This window comes from Mesocricetus auratus, unplaced genomic scaffold (assembly GCF_017639785.1).
Source record: "Mesocricetus auratus isolate SY011 unplaced genomic scaffold, BCM_Maur_2.0 Super-Scaffold_100006, whole genome shotgun sequence".
NCBI lineage: Eukaryota > Metazoa > Chordata > Mammalia > Rodentia > Cricetidae > Mesocricetus > Mesocricetus auratus.
In genome coordinates this window covers 44,407,164-44,429,293 of record NW_024429190.1, presented here as the reverse complement: position 1 = coordinate 44,429,293, position 22,130 = coordinate 44,407,164, and the positions used below count along the sequence as shown (strand labels likewise).

The following is a 22,130-nucleotide window of genomic DNA, read 5'->3' as shown; positions in this document are numbered from 1 at the left end:
GGGGGTTTTCAGATATTTCATGGAGTCAGATACGTGATGGGCACATTCAAAACTGTTATGCTAACAAAAGATAGCAACACTGTTATAATGAAGCAAATAACAGTAGTTGACTGGCATGTTGGTGCCAGCTGGTTTTGGCAAGGGCTTGTTTTTCATGTTTGAGTAGTTACCCGCTGTCCTGCTGTAAGGCAACTCTGCTGTTGCATCAGCCTTGAGCAGCTATGCAGCTGCCTCTTTATGCTGGCTAACCAGCTTCAGTGGTAGCCTTACTTTTGGTTGCTGAAGGCATCAGGCATATAAGTGGTACACATTCATACATACAGGCACTCACATATACATGTAAAATGAAAATAAACCTTTAAAACAAAACAAACTCTCCAAAAACAAAGGAGAGAGGAGAGGGAAAGAGAGGAGAGTGGTGGAGAGGAGGGAAGGAGAAGAAAAAAACAGTAAAGTTGCTGGGTAGTGGTGGTGCACACCTTTAATCCCAGCACTTGGGGGTGGGCAGAGGCAGGGGGATCTCTGTGAGTTCGAGGCCAGCCTGGTCTACAGAGCGAGTTCCAGGGCAGCCTACAAAGCTACAGAGAAACCTTGTCTCAAAAAAAACAAAAACAAAGCAAAACAGTAAAGTTGGGGGTTGGTGGGGGGCAGGGGAGGAGGGGATGGTGAGGGAGCTGGGACTGACATGTGAAGCAAGCTTATTTCTAATTTAAATAAAAAGATTTAAAAAAAACCCAGTAAAGTTACCACTTAGGTAAGGAGGACTATGCTTAGAGCACAGTAGGACATCTGAGATATTCAAAGGTTAAACTAACAGTTATGGGGCTCCCAGCAGAGCAATGGACAGGGCATTGTACTGGAAAACAACAGTCCTGTTTTTTGGTGGCAGGTCTAACAGTTCTTAAACACCCAAACTGTGCCCACCAGTCAAATTATAGCTTTGGATTTGAGATATTCTTGACTAACTTAGAGACCCTGTCTTAAAACAAATACACAAATCAATTCCCCTGGTGCCCAGTAGATGTCCTGCCCATTCCAGGAGCTCATAACTGTTAAATTAACTTCTAAATACCTTGGATGTAGCCAGGCAGTGTTGGCACATGCTGTTAATGCCAAAAACCAAACCAAGCCAAACTCTTTGGGTATCTGACTGTGCTCTAAGCAGAGTTGTCCTTATCTCAGTAGTGACTTTATTGATCTGGTTATCCATTCCCCCATTCTCCTCTCCTCTCTTCCTCTCCACTCTCTTCTTGTCCGCCCCCTTAGGGGTGTTGTTTATTTTAAAGATTTATTCTTATTTTATGTATGTGTGAATGCCTGCACGTATGTATGTGCACCATATGTGTGTCTAGTGCTCTCTGGGATCTAAGTGAGCAGTGGATACCCTGGTACTGGAGTTATAAGCAGTTGTGATTCATAGCGTGGGTACTGGGAAACAAACTCGGGCTTTCTGTAAGAGCAACAGGTGCTACTAATTGCTGAGACATCTCTCTTGTTCATGGCTTTGCTGTATTCATGGCTAGGTCTCATGCAGTTGCAATTGGTCCTGAACTCACTGTGCAGCCCAATCTGGCCTTCCAGTTTGCAGTAACACTCCTGCTTTATCCTCTCAAGTGCTATGGCAAATTTACTTTTTAGTTTGTGAGACAGGGTCTCACAGAGTTGCCCGGGCTGGTTTGAACTCACTCTAGCCCAGGCTGTTCTTGGACTCTTATTCTGCTTTGCCTTTATCTTCCCTTCCTTCTCCTCCTCTCTCTGTGCTTGTGGTGTATATACATGTCCATATGAGTGTGCACATGTATAGGAGAACATGTGTGTGTAAGCCAAAGGTCAACTTCCCGTGTCTTCAATTGTGTTCCTGAGATAAGACCTCTCACTGAACGTGGAGCTTGCAGATTCAGGGAGGCTGACTGGTCATAAGCTTCAGGAACCCACATGTATCAGCCCGCTCCCATATACATACATATAAACATATAATCTACATAAAAATGGTATCTAGTGCACCCTCAGGACAAACCCCTGCACTCTGCATATTACTAACCACAAAATTTCCTATATTGAAATTTTAATTTATTTATTGGGTTACTTACAGGAATTTGGATGATGGGTTATCTTATAGGAGCACGAGAGATACCACCAGTACTGTCCAATAGGAAGCACTGATTTTTGTATTTCTCAATAAAGTAGTCACTAACCATGATCCTATGGAAATAATGACTTGTTTTTCTTTTAGTTTTTTTTTTGAGACAGGGTTTCTCTGTGTAGCCCTGGCTGTTCTGGAATTCACTCTGCAGACCAGACTGGCCTCAAACTTAGAGAACTGCCTGTAGAGAGATTTTCCTTTGGGTACTATCTCACAAAAATGACATGGAGACATATTAATTATGAAAACTTGGACTTAGCTTAGGCTTGTTTCTGATTAGCTCTCATAACTTTTTTTTTTTTTAACGAGACAGGGTTTCTCTGTATTGTTTTGGAGGCTGTCGGTCCAGCTTGGCCTTGAACTCTCACAGAGATCCACCTGCCTCTGCCTCCCGAGTGCTGGGACTAAAGGCGTGCGCCACCACCGCCCGGTTTAGCTCTTATAATTTAGATTAACTTTTTTTTTTCCGAGACAGGGTTTCTCTGTGTAGCCTTGGATCCTGTCCTGGCACTTGCTCTGTAGACCAGCCTGGCCTCGAACTCACAGAGATCCGCCTGCCTCAGCCTCCCGAGTGCTGGTATTAAAGGCGTGCGTCACCACTGCCAGGCAAATTAACCCATATTTTAAAACCTACTTTCTTCTGCATGGTTGTTACCTCATCTCCATTTTGCCCATCCTGCATCTTCCATGTTTGGCTGGAGACTCCCCTTTTCTTCTTCCCAGAGCTCTCCTGGTCCAGGAGTCCCATCCGTACCTCCTGCCTAGCTATTGGCCGTTTAGCTTTTTATTAAACCAGTCACAATGACATATTGTCACACAGTGTAAAGCAATATTCCACAAAATGCACCTGTCTCTACCTCATGAGTGCTGGGGTTAAAATCGTGTACCACCATTGCGATGTGAAAAAAATGACCTTTAGTTTAATTAAAAATTTTTTGCCTGGTGGTAGTGGTGTACACCTATAATCCCAGTGTTTGGGAGGCAAAGGCAGATGGATCTCTGTGAGTCTGAGGCTAGCCTGGTAGACAGAGCTAGTTCTAGGACAGCCAATGCTACACAGAGATCTTACTGTCTTGCTGAAACATGGCCTTGAACTCCTAGACTCAACCAATCCCTCTGTCTCAGCCTAGCAGCCTGAGCTACAAAATGCTTCACTGGTTATTTTAAAATATATTTACTATATAGTGCTGGGGATGACAGTAGATACAGTGCTTGTCTAACATGCTCAGCACTAAGTAAAACCAAAACTGGTGGCCTGGGTGAATAATCCCATCACTCTACAGATAGAGGCAGGAGGGTCAGGAGCTCAGAGTCATCCTCACCTACATATCTAATTCAGGGCTAACCTGGGCTCCATGAGACTCTGACTCAGAACAAAAGACAGAAAAGGGGAAGAAAGACTAAAAAATGGCTAGTTTATCTTCTACCTACCACCAGTCTTGTGTGTGTGTACATAACTGTACACCTATAAGTACCCAATGAGTTTAATTAGGACTACCTACAGAAGCACAGATGAGGGATTTTTTTTTTCTTTTGAAACAGGGTTTCTCTGTGTAACAGCCCTGGCTGTCCTGGATCTAGCTCTGCCTACCAGGCTGGCTTCGAACTCACAGAGATCCACCTGCCTCTGCCTCTGTCTCCCAAGTGGTGGAATTAAAGGCATGCACCACCACCTCCCGGCCGATTGTTTACTGGAGCAAGGCCAATTTATTTGTGGCTCCACTACTGTAGCAAACATCTCTGTCCCCTAGAGAATGTTAACTACAGTACAGATCTTAGGGAAGGGTGGGCCTTGTGAACACGTCTCCCTGAAACAGGATGATTTGAGCCCAGTGGTTCCAGACCAGCCTGTGCACCATAGATGATCTCTCCAGGGGGAAGAAGGAGGAGCCTAACACAGTGATTCACACCTTTGATCCAGGCACTCAGGATGCTGGGGCAAGGCTGCTGGGAGTTTGAGGATAACTCAGAATACATTGTGAATTTCAGGTCAGTCTGAGCTCGGTAAGATCCTGTCTCAAAAAATCAAAACCAAGCCAGGCATGGGGGCACAAACCTTTAATTCCAGCACTCAGGAGGCAAAGAGGGGTGAGGATCTGTGTTAAAGGACAACCTTCTCCTAAAAGTTCCAGTCATCCATGGCTACCTAGTGAGACCCCATCTCTAGAAAACAAAGACAAACCAATCAAGTAAAATTTGTCAGAGGCTGGCCAGACAGCTCGGCAGGTAAATGCCAAGACTGACAACCAGAGTTTAATCCCCCAGAGCCCATCTGGTAGAAAGAGAGAACTGACTCCTATAAATTGTCCTCTGACATTACAGGATTGATTGCTATGGTGTGCTCAAATCCACTACCCAAAATAAATAAATGAATGTCAAAAAAATATGTAAAAAGACACAAAAAACCTGCCGGGTGTGGTGGCACACACCTTTAGTCCCAGAGGCAGAGGCAGGCAGATCTCTGGATCTCTGTGAGTTCGAGGTTAATCTTGCCTACAGAATGAGTTCCAGGACAGCCAAAGATATACAGAGAAACCCTGTGTCGAAAAACCAAAACCAAAACAACAACAAACCCCTTCCCTCCCAAAAATAACCAGACAAAAAAACTAAAAAAAAAAAAAAAAAAAAAAAGACAAAAGACAAAAGACTTCGGGCAGGTGTCCTGGGGTATGTATGTTATTGCAGAAGTTGGGAAACTGAGGCAAAAGGATAGAGAGCTGGAAGCTGGCCTGGGCTACATAAATGAGACAATATCTCAAAAACAGCAGCAGCAACAAAACAATAAACAAGTCCCAGCAGTGGTGGCACTTACTTTAATCCCAGCACTCCGGAGGCAGAGGCAGGAAGATCTGTTGAGTTTGAGGCCAGCCTGGTCTAAAGAGCAAGTTCCAGGCTACAAAAGTTACAGAGAGACCCTGTCTCAAAAAAACAAAAACAAAAACAAAAACAAAAAAACAATACAGTGGGAGTTTTTTGTTTGTTTTTTGTTTTTAGACAGGAATTCCAAACTCGAGTTCCACTTGTCTTGGGCCCCTGAGCAGCTACGGTAGTAAGCCTGCCTCTATTCTGTGCCAAAAGACAGACATTCTAGAGTATTGCAGTTTGTTTTTATAAATTCCAGTTTACGATCTTTTGAATGCTGTACAAAATTATACAATAGTACGAAGTTTGAATAAGAATGGCCCCCTAGGCTCAACCATGGTGGCACCAGTCTTTAATCCCAGCACTTGGGAGGCAGAGGCAGGCAGACCTCTGAATTCAGCCTGGTCAACAGAGTGAATTTCAGAACAACCAGGGATACACAGAGAAACCCTGGTCTGGGGTAGGGGCGAAAGAATGGCCCCTATAGGCCGACATATTTGAAGGAATGGCACTACTGGAAAGTGTTAGAAGGATTAGGAGGTGTGGCCTTATTGGAAGAAGTGTATCTCTGTGGTGGGCTTTGAGGTTTCAAAAGTCCATGCCAGGCCCAGTGTTTCACTTCTGTGTGCCATACCTGCCTCCATGCTTCTCCACATAATGATAATGGACTAAGTCTCTGAAAGTGTAAGCAAGTCCCTAATTAATTTTTTTTTTTTTTAAGAATTGCCAGCCGGGCAGTGGTGGCGCATGCCTCGAATCCCAGCACTCCCAATGGTAACTTCCGATTTTGCAGCTTTGAAAAAAAAAACTCTTAGTGTTAGGAGTCTAAGATAGTAGGGTGCCACCTCGGGTGAAGTCACAAGCATGAGCAGCCCCACGTTGAGCCCCTCTGTAAAACTTTGCCTCGGCTTCTAGAGCTACGTTTGGAAGGGAAGCCAACAAAGTCTCCGAGGGATTAACCATTTTTCAGCCGGTCCGCTTCCCACGTCCCCACCAGACACGCCTCCAAGAGCCCGAACTCCGGGCGGGCTGCGAGTGTCCCCGGCCAGCGCCTCCCGGGCTCCGCTTCCCGCCACCGGGGCTCCTCCTTCTCCCCCGCGCGCCCGCTCGGCTGCCGGCCTCCCTCCCAGACGGAGGCGCCCGCGCGGGCAGGTCTTGGCGCCAAACGGGTGGCGGCGCTGTCCACCCCGGCGCGCGGCCGCGGCGGGCCCGAGGGAGGCGGGGGCTCGGTCGGCGGAAGAAGGGGCGGGAGCGAGGCGCGCGTTGCTCTCGCGTGCTCTCGCGCCGCTCGCGTGACGGGCCCTGGGTGTGCGCGAGGCTCCGGCTCCGGCTCCGCGGGGCACGGGCAGCCGGGAGCGCGCCGCGGCGAGAGGGCGTCGGGTGCGGGTGGGCGCGAGGTGCGGGCGGGAGGGAGGGAGAGCGAGCGGGCGGGCGGGCGGGCGGACGGGCGCGGGGGGCGCGCGGGCGTGCGTGTACCCGCGCGCGAGCTCTCGGAGGAGTCGCGGCTGAGGCTGCGCTTCCTCAGCCCGACGGAGAGCGGCAGTGTCGCCCCGGCCGGCGCACGCTCGGCCCGCGTCTCCCCCCGCGGCGGCTGCTCCTCGGCACCGCCAGCCCCAGCGCCGCTCCGGGGCGGGCGGGCGGCGGCGGCGGGACCCGCGGAGCCGCTTTGTGTGCAGGCCGACGAGGGGCGGCGGCGGCGGCGGCACAACCACCTGACAGAGGCCCGGCGCTCGCTGCACCGTCCGCCCGCATGAGGAGGAGGTAAAGCGGCGGCCCGGCTCGCGCCCTCGGCGGCGGCGAGGGAGGGACGGAAGGGGAGACCGCAGGGGAGGGCGCGCGCCGAGGCCCGGCGGGGTTGTCCGGAGCGGCCGCTCAGGCCTCGGCGGTTTCGGGGTGGCGCCGGGCAGCGGAGGGGTGGGAGACGCCGCCGGGCTCGGTTGCTGAAGTTACGGAACAAAATGTGAAGTGCGGAGCCGCGTCCTCCGCTTCCTGGCGCGGGGCTCGGGCCGCGGGCGGCTGGCGGGGGTGGCGGGCTCGCTGGGGAGGGGCGACCGCGCGGCGGGGACGCCGGGGACCCGGGGCTCGGCTCGGCGCGGCCACGGCGTTCTGCTCCCGGGCGCCGGCGCCGGCGCCGCGCGTGGGTCCTCTTGGGGACCTAGTTTTGCGGCCTAAGCTGAACCCTCTAGGCCTCGCGTCTCCTTTCCCGGAGGGGACCGGCCAGACGGGGACCCGGCCACTTCTCCTGGGCCGAGCTGGGGCCTTTGGGTTCCTCGCTGGCCCCCCGAGGCCACCAAACTTCCGACCTAGGTGCTCGGGGGTGCATTTCATTGTGAAAAGAGGGCTAGGAAACTCCGGGCGCTGTTCGGCACCTCCCGCGGCCGCCGCGGCTGCAGCCGGGAGCCGGGTGGTCCCGGGGCTGGAGCGGGTGGGGGCGGCGGACGCCTAGCGGGATCCGAGTCCCAAAGAAGGAGCGAGTGGCGGGGGTCCCCCTGCCTCGGGAGAAGAAAGGGGTCTCCCCAGATTAGAGATTTTTGAAATGAAAAAGAGGTTACAAAGTCGCCCCTTTCCCGCTGAACTTTGATTTTCTGACCGATAGAGGCCGGTAGAGGACTGTGAAAGAAAAGTTATCCCCCAGGATGGACTTCACGCAGCCGAAGCCTGCCGCTGCCCTCTGTGGCGTCGTGAGTGCGGACGGGAAGATCGCTTACCCTCCGGGAGTGAAAGAAATTACCGACAAGATCACCACCGACGAGATGATCAAACGTCTGAAGGTAAGCGTCCGGGTCTGTGATCTGCGCTCCGGATGGTTTTCTGACTCTCTTGGTTTTCCCTGGACAAATCGGTTTGGCCTTTAGAGTTTTTAGTACTAAGTTTTTAAAGATAGCTTATCGTCTTCCCTCTTAAAAGTGTAGTTTAACTTGGAGACATGTTTAGTTCTGAAAGGGAGTAAGTATCATGGGAAATTTACGAGTGTGATTATTTTCAATCCTGTTTATTAAGCATAAGAACTCAACGTTTAGTGACTTCCCCTCTCCCTGTGATCGTTTTATTTAATGGATATTGCCCAAGTGGCTTGTACCCTTAAGTGCAGGCAGTGATTTGCCCCTGAAGGTTCCTGTTTCCATCAAATAAGGCTGATATGAGCACAAGTAACCTTTTTTTAAATCGATTTTTTAGTTTTTATGTGCATTGGTGTTTTACCCATATGAATGTCTGTATGTAGGTATTGTATCCATGGAACTGGAGTTACAGACAGCTGTGAGCTGCCATGTAGGTGCTGGGAATTGAACCCGATACTCTGGAAAAGCAGCCAGTGCCACCTCTCTGGCCCACAAGCAACCTCCACCCTCTAGTTTCTCACAATTTTTGAATATCTGGTAGCTTTACTATGTATACAGTGTTGCTAAACTATAGAGTGTACAGAATTTTTCGAAACTCGAGCTTAAAGTAAAATGATTTAAGTACACATGCCCAAGAAATTTGAGGACTGTATTATTGCAATTTCTGTGAGGTTTATCTTCCTTGGTGTATAAATGTGGTAGTGCTGTGCGTTTCGGTCTTGCATTGGTCAGTCTTGGGCTTTATTTTCTGTGGACAGAGATTGTGGCCAGAGCCTTACCAGCCGAGGGCAGTGTTTGTTAGAGGAACAGCTTCAAGAAGTGATTGTCACTTTACGGCAACTTTGATTCACCGGGGGATGTTTTAGACATTTTGGTTGTCACAGCTGGGGCTTGTTTGGAATAAGGAGACCGAGGGGTAGGGGGATGAGTCCTGCTGGGAAACTGGCAGTAGTTAGGTGAAAGATCTTAAACTTTTGAAGTAGGGCATTGGCAGTGGAAATGGAGAGGCAAGGAATGGGTCAGATGAGCTGTTTGAGAGAGGATTTCATGTAACCCTGCTGGTTTGAACTTACCATCTTCCTCTGTCCACTTTCCAAATGCTAGAGTTATACCACATCCTGTTAAAAACAGTGATTCTCAAACTAGGGAGTCAGTGTGAGAGCCCAAGTTATATTTTAAGTTTTAATTACTATGCCAGAGAGATCCATGAAACAAAAATGCCTCTGATCTGCAAGCCCCTTGCCCAAGGACAGATAGTTCCTGAAATGCTGTAGGCTGTTGTTTATGGGAGATAACAAGCTCCTTGTTTTTCATTCTCCTAAACTAGTTCCATTGAGCCATATGTACAGGATGCACTTGATCACATTTGGGTGGGAGGTTCTCAGGCTGGAGGTACTTCAGGATGTGTTCTTGCCCGATTGGACCTGATGGGAAATGCAGTGAATTATGGGTTTTCCTTTTTCAGCCCTTGTCATACTTGATTCTGGGCCATTTCCCAGGAACCTGGGTACAGAACTGACTAGAGTCCATCCACCTGGCCAGTATTTAATTAAAACTTGCCTCAAATTTGGCTTTAAACTGTGGTAGTGGTCTTAATCTCTCTAACCACCCTTTCACACGGGTCTCCATATCAGATATTTACATCATGATTCATAACACTAGCAAATTTACAGTTATGAAGTAGCAACAAAAATAATTTTATGGTTGGGATCACCATAACATGAGGAACTGTATTAAAGGGCTCCAGAATTAATGAAGGTTGAGAACCATTGTACTCAAAGATGCTTCAGAGTTAAGTCAGACTTGGTGGAAGGCGAGGCAAGAAACACTGTTGACAACTTTTCTGCTTTGTGCAACTTTGTGCGTGCGTGCGTGTGTGCGTGTGCATTGGTGTTTTGCCTGCATTTATGTCTGTGCTAGGGTTTTGGATCCCCTGGACATGAAGTTAGACAGTTTTGAACTGCTATGTGGGTGCTGGGAATTGAACTGGGGGTTCTTTGGAAGATCAGCTAGTGCTCTTAGCTGCTGAGCCATCTGTCCAGTCCCTTTGTGCAACTTTATAAAATGCATTTTTAAGGCTCTGATCTTAGAATTGAGTATAGTGTCTAGAAAAGTGTTGTGTGTTTGAAATATTCTTGTGGTGTAGTTTCCATTTGTTGCCTTTTTGAAAGAGTCTTTTTCTTTAATTAAAACAGACCTTTATGTTTTCTTTCCATTCCTTTTTACTGGAGTGGGGAGAATGCGTGTGTAGGAAGTACATATTAAACCCAGGCCCTGCTCTACTTCTGAACTATACATCCCAGCCTAAAGCAGATAAATCTTTTTGTTGCTTTTGAGACAGGGTCTGGCATAAACTTGCTATGTAGATGAGACTGGTCTTAAACATCTCTCCATTCTCTTTGTCTTTGAAGTGTCACCATGCTCAACTAAAATCTTTATGTGGGAATGTATACATGGCTCTGTGTGTGGGGGGTGGGGGAGTTCCATAGGTACTTTTGTGTATGTTTGTGGAGGCCAGAGGGCAGTCTTGGGTTTTATTATCCTCTCTCCTCTGGCCTTTGAGAGAACACCTGATGTCCATCTGCTTTGAGACAAGGTTTCTGGTTGGCCTTGAGTTCATCAATTAGGTTAGGCTGGCTGACCAGTGAGCATGGAGAATCCTGCTGAGATTACAGTTGTGACCACATGGAGCTTTTTATGTTGTATTGGGGATTGGAGTTCAAACTTCCTTATTCTTGGAAGTATCCTCAGCTCCCCAAAGTGAATCTTGCTACTAAAGAATATGTTTGTACTGATACTTTGTTAATGTTTCATAAGATTATATTGCATATCTTGAGTTAAGACTCTGAAGAACTAAGAACAAAGCTGTTCAATAAAATTAGCATTGCACCTGTTTTGTGTGTGTTTTGTCCTGGGTACAAATCTTTCTTTCTTGGCCTCTGATTTGAGTATGCTGGGATGACAGGTGTGTGCCACCAAATCTAGCAATCATCTAGTTTTGATTAAGTGTTTAAATTGAGAATATTGAAATAAGTGTGCTGGTGGTGATACATGCCTTAAATCCAAGCAATTCAGGAAGCAGAGGCAGATAAATCTCTGAGTTCGAGGACAGCCTGGTTTACAGAACAAGTAAGTTCCACAGCAGGGCTATACAGAGAAACCCAGTCTCAAAAAACAAAAATTGAAATAGCCAGGCATGGTGGTGTTCACATTTAATCCCAGCACATAAGTCTGTAAGCTCCAGGATAGTCTGGTCTACATAGTGAGTTCTAGGCCAGCTAGGAGTATGCAGTCAGACCCTGTCTTCAAAATATAAATACAATTAGATAAAAGAATTTTTTTAAATTTTAATTTTTTGGTTTTTCGAGACAGGGTTTCTCTGTTGTTTTGGAGCCTGTCCTGGAACCCGCTCTATAGACCAGGCTGGTCTCAAACTCACAGAGATGGCCTGCTTCTGCCTCCCAAATGCTGGGAACTGAAGGTGTGGGTCCTTTTTTCTTTTGTTTTACGAGACAGGGTTTCTCTGTATTGTTTTGGAGGCTGTCTTGGAACTCGCTCTGTAGACCAGGCTGGCCTAGAATTTAAGATCTTCCTAACTCCACATCTGAAATGCTATGATTACAGGTATATACTACCATGCCTGAGGGTTGAGTCTAGTGTTCCATGCATGCTAAACTGATACCCTGCTGACTGACTCATATCCTCTGCCTCTGTGTCTTTTCCCCCTTCATATTTTCTGTTTTTGAGAGAGGATCTCATGTATGCCCAGACTAATCCCAGAACTCTGATCCTCATATCCAAGAGGTTACAAATATGTGCCACTACATGCCGTTGGCTCCGTAATTTAGGAAAAAAGGGTGTCTGTGTCTAAGTGCACTGTGCCTTGGTGCACAACCTGCAATAGACCTTGAGTCCCAGGGATTGAACTCAAGATCGTCAGACTTGGTTGCATTTTGTTGCTAAGCAGTTTTACTTACTACTGGCTCCATAATTTTAAATTTAGAAGGGTTCTAAAAATATTCTGGAACACATCCCTCCCAATTGATGACAAAAATTATGTCCATATGTACCTAAATGACCCAGTAGCACTCATCAGGATCAGTTATAAAGCTGATTAGTGGCAGGTCCATAGTAAAATTTCAATTTCTGTTTCTGAGAACTAATGTTTTTTTTTGTTAGATTCAGTTATACTTGGTTTCCTTTTGTTCACCTTGAATATACTGGATTCATTTCTGCTTCAATAGATTATTCACATTATATATCCCAGTATATCCTTTTGATGTAGGTGTCTGGTTTTTACTAAGGAAAGTGAGCCCTTTACTTTCTTGTCTAAGGTGTTATTTATCATGTACTTCCTGGCCCAGATTTGGGTAGCTCTTTTATTCTAGTGTCCCTATTTCCAGTTTTAGTAGAAGGTGGCCTTTATAAATCAAAATCTAGGCTTTGTATTTGCCCATAGAATATAATTCCTTCAAGTTTTTTCAATATGTTGAGCTAGGAAATAAACTTCAGTTTATTTAATTAGTAAGTCAAATGACTTTTCATCTCTCATTTGAAATTCACCACATAATTCTTAAGCTTCCTCTATGTCATATTTAGGATTTTTTCTTTTTATAAAGTAGGCCTGGTTTCTATAACATTGATAAATTTATTCATACTACCCTACTGTAAGCACAGAAGTAAATTCACATCTTTTATCAGTATCATTTATAAGGTTTCTTTCTTTTGTTAAAAGTTGAAGTGCACCCAGGCATTGGTGGCACACGCCTTTAATCCCAGCACTCTGGAGGCAGAGGCAGGTGGATCTCTGTGAGTTCGAGACCAGCCTGGTCTACAGAGAGTTCCAGGACAGCCTCCAAAACAATACAGAGAAACCCTGTCTCAAAAAACAAAACAAAACAAAAAAAGTTGAAGTGCCTAGGGTCTCAGACACCTGCCTACAAGATTTCCCTGTAGTTTGTTTTGCTGTATTCTCATTGTGTGTGTGTCTATGGTGTGTGTGCGTGGGCACATTAGTGCCATAGCATGTGTCAGAAGACTTTGTGGAGTTGGTTCTCTTTGACCTTTATGTAATTTCCTGGGATCCAACACAGGTTGTAGGGTTTTCAATGAGGCATCTTGCTGCCTCCAAAATTCTGTTTGCCCCATTAAAAGATATGTAAAGTACCTTGTTTGCTAGTTACTTGAAGTTGAAACTTTTTCTTTTTGGGCTTTTGAAACAGGGTTTCTCTGTATTGCTTTGGAGCCTATCTTGGAACTCTGCTCTGTAGACCAGGCTGGCTTCAAACTCACAGAGATCTTCCTGCCTCCTGAGTTCTGGGATTAAAGATGTGCACCAACCTCCGGCTTGAAATTGAAACTTTTTTTTCCCTCTGTATTGTTTTGGAGGCTGTCCTGGAACTCACTCTGTAGACCAGACTGGCCTCAAACTCACAGAGATCCGCCTGCCTCTGCCTCCCGAGTGCTGGGATTAAAGACGTGGGCCACCAATGCCCAGCTGAAATGGAAACTTTTTAGCTGTTTTCTGGTGTGTGTGTCCGTCCAAAGTTATTTAGAATACATATGTTGCTGAAGAACATTCATAAATACCTTTAAAGAAAATGGTAAAAATTAGGCAGTAATAAAATGAATTTGCTTTTAGATCCTTGTAGAATAATTCTTTACCATTTTGTCTATTCAGTTTTCATTGCTTCTTTAATTGCTATTTTTTAATTGTTTGTTCCATGTCCCATCATTACTATCTCAGTTCTATACATTTTTCTTATGGTTTACTTTTTTTTTTTTTTTTTTTTTTACGAGACAGGGTTTCTCCGTATTGCTTCAGAGGCTATCTGTCCAGCCCGGCCTCGAACTCATAGAGATCACCTGCCTCTGCCTCCCGAGTGCTGGGACTAAAGGCGTGCGCCACCACTGCCTGGCCATGGTTTACTTTTTTAATGGACTATTATTTTTAGCTAGTTTTAGGTTCATAGCAAAATTAACTGGCAGGGACAGAGTTCCCAGCCAATCCCTCATCACAGTCTACCCTAATGTGATTGATACCTTTGTGTCCAAGTTGTTATCACTCAAGTTTGTGTTCCTATTTGTGCCCTATTTATTTTTCTTGGCCTCATTTATATTTACTCATGTGTAGCATGAATTCTCTTTGGTCTTAATAATAAAAACCTGAAATCAGATATTAGATGGAGAAGGCTGAAAGCTCAGAAAAGCAAAGCAGCAAGCCACTAGCTCTTAACTCTACCTCAGACCAAAGGGGCGATCCTGTCCTCTTGACTGTATCCTCAGACTGCATCCTCAGACTGACTGCTTCAGACTACCCTGAGCTCCTGTCTCTTCCCATCTTACAGTCCTCTCACCTGTCTCTGCCTCCTTTTGTGTGAGCTCTGTTTCTCTTTTAGACTAGATCAGTTTTGTGTAGTCCAGGGTGATCCTGCGAACTGACAGAGATTGGTCTCCCTCTGTCTCCCAAGTGCTGAGATTAAAGGTGTGTGCCACCACTGCCTGGTCTCTGGGGCTGACTAGTGTGGCTAGCTTTGCACTCTGATCTTCAGGCAAGCTTTATTTGTTAGATCATAAACAAAATGTCGCCACACTCATGTGTTTACTCCTTTAAAATAGCTTTTAAAGTTTATTTGGTTTTTGTTTGGTGTGTGGGTGCGTGCCACAGGGTATTTGTGGAGGCCAGAAGACATTTTATGGGAGTTTGTTTTTCATACTGTGTTGGTTCTACAGATTGAACTCAGGTGGTCAGGCTTGGTTGCAAAGGCACTTACTTACCCATGGAGCCCACTTCTACTAGCATTTTTTTTTTTTTTGAGTTTTAAATTGAATGGAGACAGTCTGGTTATGCAGCCCTAGACTAGCCTTGAGCTTTGTTACGTTCCTGCCTCAGTGCTGGGATTACAGTTAAAACCCATCATACCCACCTTCCGGTGTATTTCTCTCTCTTTTTTAAATTTTGAGATAGCCTTGATGTGCTGCCCAGGCTGGCCTCCAACCAATTATCCAGGATGAAACTGAACTGCTGATCCTCTGGTCTCCAACTCCCAAGCACTAGGATCACAGGCATGCACTGCTGCTGTTCACTACTGTTTTTGTGTGTGTGTTTGTATGGGCTGTTATTATTTGCTTAACACAGACTAGAGTTATCTGGAAAGAGGAACCTTACTTGAGGTAATGCCCCCATCTGATTGCCTGTAGGCAAGTCTGTGGGTATTTTCTTGATTAATGATGGAGGTGGGAGGGCCTATGGGTATTTCCACCTCTGGGCAGGGAGGTAGGAAAGCAGGCTGAGCAAGCTTTGGAGAGCAAGCCTGGCTCCGTTGTGGTCTCTGCTTCAGTTTCTGACTCCAGCTCCCATCTTGTTCTTGCCCTGACTTTCCTTGATGATAGACTGTAAATTGTGAGATGAAATAAACCCTTTCATCCCCAAGATGTTTTTGGTCATGGTGTTTACCAAAGCCATAGAAACCTGTGGCTATGAGTATTGTATGATACATGTGTACCTGTATCTCTCTGTGTGTGTACGTGTACATTTCTATGTATATGTATATGGAGGCCAGGGGTCAGTGTGGGTGTCTTCTATCCCCTCTCCCGTCCTCCTTCCCTCTTCCCTCTTCCTTTGAGACATTTCTCACTGAACATGGAGTTCACCAAATAGCAAGATTGCCTGGTTAGTGACACCCCTCCAGGGCACCCCAATCGGTCTCCAGGGCACCCCAATCTTCCAGTCTCTGTGGTTGTAAGTGCCATGCCCAACTTCATTGTGTGAGTGAGTGTGTGAGTGTGTGTGTGTGTACCCATAGAGGCTAGAAGAGAGAGATTTGGATTCTCTGTAACTGGAGTTATAGGTTGTTAGGAGCTGCTTGATAAAGGTGCCAGGAACCAAACTTTTATCCCGGAAGATCAGCAAGTGCTCTTAACTTCAGAGTCATCTTTCCAGATGCCCCAGTTTTTGTTTTAAATGTGGATGTTGAGAATCTGAACCTCCAGTCTTCATGCCCCCTCCCCGCCCCCTCCCCATAGCCTTGGTGTCCTGTAGACCAGCCTGGCCTCAAACTCACTGAGGTCTGCCTGCCTCTGCTTCCCTAAATGCTGGGATTAAAGGCCTTCACCACTACTGCTCAGCCTGGTGATCTTGAAACAAAGGAAATAATTGAGAACTCTGGTGGAGACATATACTTTTTAGATATAATTTTATATCATTTTGTTAAGTGTCATTTTACTTTTATCAAACATGCTATTTAAGGGGCAGCATTATTGTATTATTTTATTTTTTTAAACATTTATTTATTTATTATGTATACAGCATATGTCTGTATGCCCACAGGCCAGAGGAGGGCACCAGGTCTCATTACAGATGGTTGTGAGCCACCATGTGGTTGCTGGGAATTGAACTCAGGACCTCTGGAAGAGCAGGCAGTACTCTTACCCTCTGAGCCATCTCTCCAGCCCCTATTGTATTATTTTAATGGCACAGGATGGCTCATCACTCTCAATTAAGTACAATTTTACTGGTGATTTTAAAAAATGTTACTTAAGTTATTTACTTGTGAAGGCAGATGTTCTAGGTTTCCAAATGTTTTCCATGCTATCCTGTTCCTTCTTATTTGAACTGATGGCTATAAGTACAGCACATTAGCATTTAAAAGTTAAGTTGAAGTGACAGCTCTTATACATTTCACTAAAGAGAGTTTGATTTTTTTTGTTTTATTTGACATGGGGTCTGATTGTAGTGCAAACTGACTTTAAACTTTGAGCAATCCTCCTGCCTAGCCTACGATTAGTGTTGGGATTGTGTCATTCTTCCGTTCCACCTTTTCTAAAACAGGTATCAATAGACTGGCCTGTTTTTCACTAGTGTGGGACTCCAGAAGTAACATTATTTATATGTTAGATGTTATCCCATTTGGAGTTCTGAGTCATCAAAAATGAAATCTTATATGGCTTTCTTATTTCATGTTGTTATTTAACAGAATATTTGGAGTGGCAAATGACTCAAGTGAGAGCAGTTACAGCCAAGTGTAGTAGGGCATGTCCGTAATTCCAGCAGTCAGGAAGCAGAAACTGGAGAAGCTTGACTTTGAGGCTAGCCTGGACTACATGCAGCAAAAAGAAAGACAGACCAGGAGAAGAAAGAGACTTTTTTTTCTGTGGTTTCCAAGATTTTTTTCTTTGTATTTAGTTTGTTGGGGTACTCAGTTATTATATAGTTTATCTTTCATTTTTACTTGTGTATGTGAGTGTGTGCATGTGTGTTTTGAGTGGGATTTCTTTATGTTTTCCTGGCTCTCCTGGAACTTGCTGTGTAGACCAGGCTGGCTTTGAATTCAGAGACACTCTTGCCTCTGTGTCTGAATGCTGTGAGAAACATTCAATTACTTTCTCTTAAAATGTTTATTCCTTATTTACTCCTCCCCCACTTGCTTAATGTTATTTGACAGCTTAATATAAATTTCTCTTTTCAAATTATCCTTGTTAATGTTTGTTTTTTTTATTTTCTGCTTTATTTTTGTGTGTGTGCATTTATGTGACATGGCAGCAGGGCTGGTGAATGTCTGTGTGCACACAGGAGTGGAGACCAGAAGTCACTGTTAACTATTTTCCTCGTCCTGCCTCCACTTTATTTCATGGGATAGGGTCTTACACTGAACATTTTTGGCTTGACACACTGTATGGCAAGCCCTTGAGATAGTCTTGTTTCTACCGGTTCCCCCACCTCTCTTTTCTGGGATAACAGGAGTAAGTGAACCACTACACCCCAACTTTTATGTGGGCACTGATAATCTGAACTTAGCTGTCATGCTTGTACAGTAAGCACTTTACCAACTAGGACTTCTCCCCGGGCCTTCCCCTCCCCCCTTTTTAAAAAAGTAATAGGCCCTGGAACTTGCTGGCATCTTTCTCTGAGATCATTGTTTCTGCATCTGGAGTGCTGGGATGAAAGGCACACACCATCACACCTGGCATCACCTATGAGCTTTTTTTAAAAACTTATTTAATGTGAATAGGTGTCTTATCTTCATGCTTGTTTGTACATCGTGTGTGCCTGGTGCCTGCAGAGTGCATTGAGTCCCCTGGAACTCGAGTTATAGATGGTTGTGAACTCTTGTGTGTTGGCAGGGAGTCAGACTCAGGTCCTCTGGAAGAACAGCAAGTGCTCTTCACCACTGAGTCATCTCTCCAGACCCCTATGGACTTTCAGTACTGTGTATTATACATTAGTTGCTGAGAGTATCAGCTTACAACAAGATAATCCTAGAAATTGAGAGTAGACAGAAATGTTTACAGTGCAGTAGTATCTGACCAAGTGCACTGTGTTTTTATTTTACAAATGTATTAAAATAGACAACAAAATACCTCACTTTTGACCATTTAGGATTTTTGAAATGTGTTTAGATCATCTGATTTGATTCCAAAGCTATAATCTCTTGCTTCTCTTTCAGAGCCACTTGGTTTTCTTATAGTACTAGGGATCATTCAGCTAACTGAACCCTTACTGTGAAATCCTCCTCAACTGCTTTATCAGCTTGAACAGCTCAAAGTGGTTGGGTGACAATCTCAATTTCAGTGGGTGGAACTAGTGCCGTACGCTATGGTAGATACATTCTTCTCATGAAAACCAAAACTAAATTAGCTGACCAACTGTGAAGGTGGAAACTAAACAATCGACTATAGTCTGAGGTATAACAGTGAAAGGGGCACTCTGATTCTACCCTTCAATGAGAGAAGTAGCAGCTTGTCACTAGTCCAGGCAAATATTACAGTTTTAAAAATAGAATCTTACTGTTTCATGGGTGAGGTCATGGATTGGACGCTGTAAGTGTGAACCATTCTGCTGGACCTTATCTCACCAATGGTTACTATGGAATGGGGCAAAGATCACAGGGCTCTAAAACTTTAAGCTCCTTACCCATTAAATTCTCGCCTGGTGAATTTTAATATTTAGAAACTCTTTTGGTTTGGTTTTTTAGGAATAGTCTTGCCAGACAGTAGAGGATAATCTTGAGCTGATGGTTGTCTGCCTTAAGTTTTTGGATTACAGATAAATGCATCACAGGGTTTTTATAGTAAAATTTGTATAAAAATAAACTAAGCTTTTTTGTCCTTGCTTCTGCTGTCACTCTTGCTACCACATCCCAGCTCAAATGGTATTAAAAAAGAGCCTTAGAATTGATGGAGTATGGCAATTTTTGTCTGCTAATAGTAGAACTGGCATTTTGTTTTTCTCTTATGTCTAAATAACAGTTTTTATGGTTATGTTCTGTCTTTGTTTTATAGTCACAGAAAGAGTAAATAACATTTATTTGATTTAGGTTGCCTGTTCATTAAAAGGCAGACCTGGTATCTAACTAAACCCAAAATACAACTTGTTTCCTTTTGTGCTGTAAGGAAGAGACTGTTTATGTATTGCACAGTGCCCTGGTTGGCATGGTGTATTTAACCAGTAGGAACTATTCAAATTAATGAAGTCCAGGGTGGTGACATAGGATAATGTTAAGTCATTATTGAAATAGCTGTGTTTAGTTCCACATCATTAGGCAGTAAGTAAGGCAAGAGTGACTCCACAACTTGATAGGAGATTCACAATTCATACTGAAAGTAAAAAGATGGGTTTACTAAGAGTAAATAGAGTTTATAGGTAGACTTGTTCTTGAAGCTGTGCAGTTAAGGATGCTGGAGATAAACAATTTTGAGATGTGAGTGCCAGATTCTACTAAGGTTTGATGAAGATAAGATAAATTAATGAGAGCTGCTTTCAATAATTAAACTGAGACCACAAGTGTGGATTTGGTCTTTCTGTGAAGAGTTATGAAAGCCAGAGTATTAATTGGGTTCTTGATCTCCAGTTAATTGGAAATCTGAATTCTTAGTATAGGAGCTCTGGATTTAAAAATTTTCTGAGGATTTGTATTTGTTCCTGGATTCAAAATTTACCAATAATAGGAGATGTAGATAAAATTCTCTTTCCTGGTGTTTACTTTTTCTCTTGTAGAGAAGAGTTCTTTCTGTTCGGTTCCTCCTTTTCACATTAAGGGTTATATAATGTTTATACTACAAGCTACTTTTTATTATTTGTACCTGAGTGGTATTATAATATTGATACTTGGAGAGGTGACTTGGTGGTTAAAAGTGCTTACCGATCAGATTCCTGCACTATGTTGGGTGGCTAAAGCCACATGTAACTCCAGCTCCTGCGCATCTGATACCTTTGGTGGCCTCAGACACCCAAGGTGTGGGGGCACATTCCTGTAATCTGAGCTCTTGAGAGGCAGTTGCAAAAGGATCAGGAGTTCAAGGCCTGCCTGCCTGCGCTACATGAGACCCTGTCTCAGAAAAGGAAAGAAAGGTGTACTCATTTACTAAAGGATTATCCTGTCTTTGAGCTTTAGAAACTCAGGACCTCTGGAAGAACAGCCAGTGCTGTTAACCTCTGAGCCATCTCTCCAGCCCAAAAATTAGTTTCTGTTGAATAGAATTTTCATTTAGTTCTATTGAACTATATATATATATGTATGTATGTATGTATGTCTTGGTTTGCATCATACCACATTGACTTAATTACTGTTGCTTTGTAGTATATTTTAAAATCAGTTTGAGTCCTTGTACTTTGCCTTCTTCCTGGAATTCTTTTGGCTCCTCTGAGTTCCTTGCAGTTTGTGGTCAGTGTGTCAGTTCCTGCAAAGCAGACAGCTAGCCCAGGTTCAGATGAGGACTGAACTGAATCTGTAGATTGAGACATTATTGTGGTCTTTTTGGTTTTTTGAGACAAAGTCTCATTCTATAGCTTCAGTAGTCTAGAAGGATCTGTAGATTAGGCTGACCTCTGACTCAACAGAGAACTGCCTGTCTGGGCAGTTGAAGGTGTATACTATGAAGCCTAGCAATTATTTTTTCTTCAATGTACTCTTCTGGCACCATTGTTAGGAATTAGATGACTGTTGCTGTCCTGGTTTATGTTTAACTCTTCTGTTCTGTTCTATTGGTCATCACATCTGTTTTTGTGTCAGTGACCTGTTTTTTATTTGTTGTGGTTTTAAGGTGTAATTTGAAATTCAGGGTTGTATGTAATACAGTTGCTCTTTTTGCTTAGACTTGCTTTGGCTCAAAGTCTATTATACTTTCTCATTAATTTTAGGGTTGGTTTTTCTATCTCTGTAAAATCAGTCATTGGAGTTTTGGGATCACATTGAATGTGTGGATCACTTTGGGTAAACAGGACCATTTGTTTCACAGCATTAGTTCTTTGATTCCTAAGCATGGATAGCCTTTCTGTCTTAGGGCGTCTTCTCAAATGTTTCTTCAGGGTTTTATAGTTTTTAGTGTAGAATCTTTCACCTTCAAGATTAGGTTTATTTGTAGGATTAAAAATATAACTTTTTAAAAGTGTGTGCTCATGGTGCAGAGGACAACTTGTAGGAGTCTATTCTTCCTCCACATAGATCCCAGGGATCAGATCAGGTCCTCAGCTTGACCGCACATTCTCTTATACACTGAACACTCCGTCACTGAGGGAAATCAGGGCATGACCTCAAGCAGAGTGGGAGACTGAAGTCAGAGAGCAGTGCTTCTTACTGGTCGCTGGCTCTGGCTTGCTTAGCTGCTGTTATTCTATGGCTCAGTCCTCCTGCCTAGAAATGGGCACTGTGGGCTGAACCTCCTACATCAATTAACCTGAGAAAACCCCCATAGGTTAATCCAATGGAGGAAATTCTTCAATTGAGAGTCCCTCTTCCAGGTGACTCTAGTTAGTGTCAAGTTAAAAACAAACAAAAAACTCACCAGTGCAACCTGTACTTTTTAGTTACAGGCTTTATAGGCTACACTATCTTTAGAAATTTCTTTACCACTACTGTGGGCTGGTCAGGTCCACAGGCTCCTAAGGTCTACTAGCTTGTTCAGGGAAGAAGGGGGGAGCAGTAGATGGATGTCCAAGTTGAGGGGTGTCCTCAGAGTACATCAGAGTGGTAGAAGCAAACAGCGCTGAGCAGATCCTGCACTGGATTTAAGACTTCTGAGAACTGTGGGTCTCTATGGTAGTTAGGGCTGTCAGTTGTTGTCACCAGAGCTGCAAATCTTAGCTTTTTTCTCCCTGCACCTTAGGTTGGTAGAGTTGGAGTAATAATTTACAGACTGCTTCCCACTTTTCTTAGATTGTCTTTTTGCTTCCCCAAACTTCTGAACTGTTTAATCACTTCCTTGTTGATCCCAATCTATGTCTTGGAATATAGTTTCTCATTTTTTAATCTTGATTCTTCTCACAGAGTCCCACAAGCAAAATATCT

General features: G+C 44.4%; 1 protein-coding gene across 2 annotated transcripts in view; it reads left to right on the top strand.

Moving 5' to 3' along the window:
* Positions 1-6,497: 6,497 nt before the first annotated feature.
* Positions 6,498-22,130, top strand: part of Pds5a (PDS5 cohesin associated factor A) — a 94,201-nt gene continuing 78,568 nt past the window's right edge. The window contains exons 1-2 of one of the 2 annotated variants that reach the window (XM_040747122.1): positions 6,498-6,766; positions 7,602-7,776. In XM_040747122.1, the coding sequence (XP_040603056.1) occupies positions 7,642-7,776 (135 nt within the window). In that variant the 5' untranslated portion in view covers positions 6,498-6,766; positions 7,602-7,641. The remainder of the gene's footprint in view (positions 6,767-7,601; positions 7,777-22,130) is intronic. The other variant, XM_040747119.1, reaches the window with a different exon arrangement.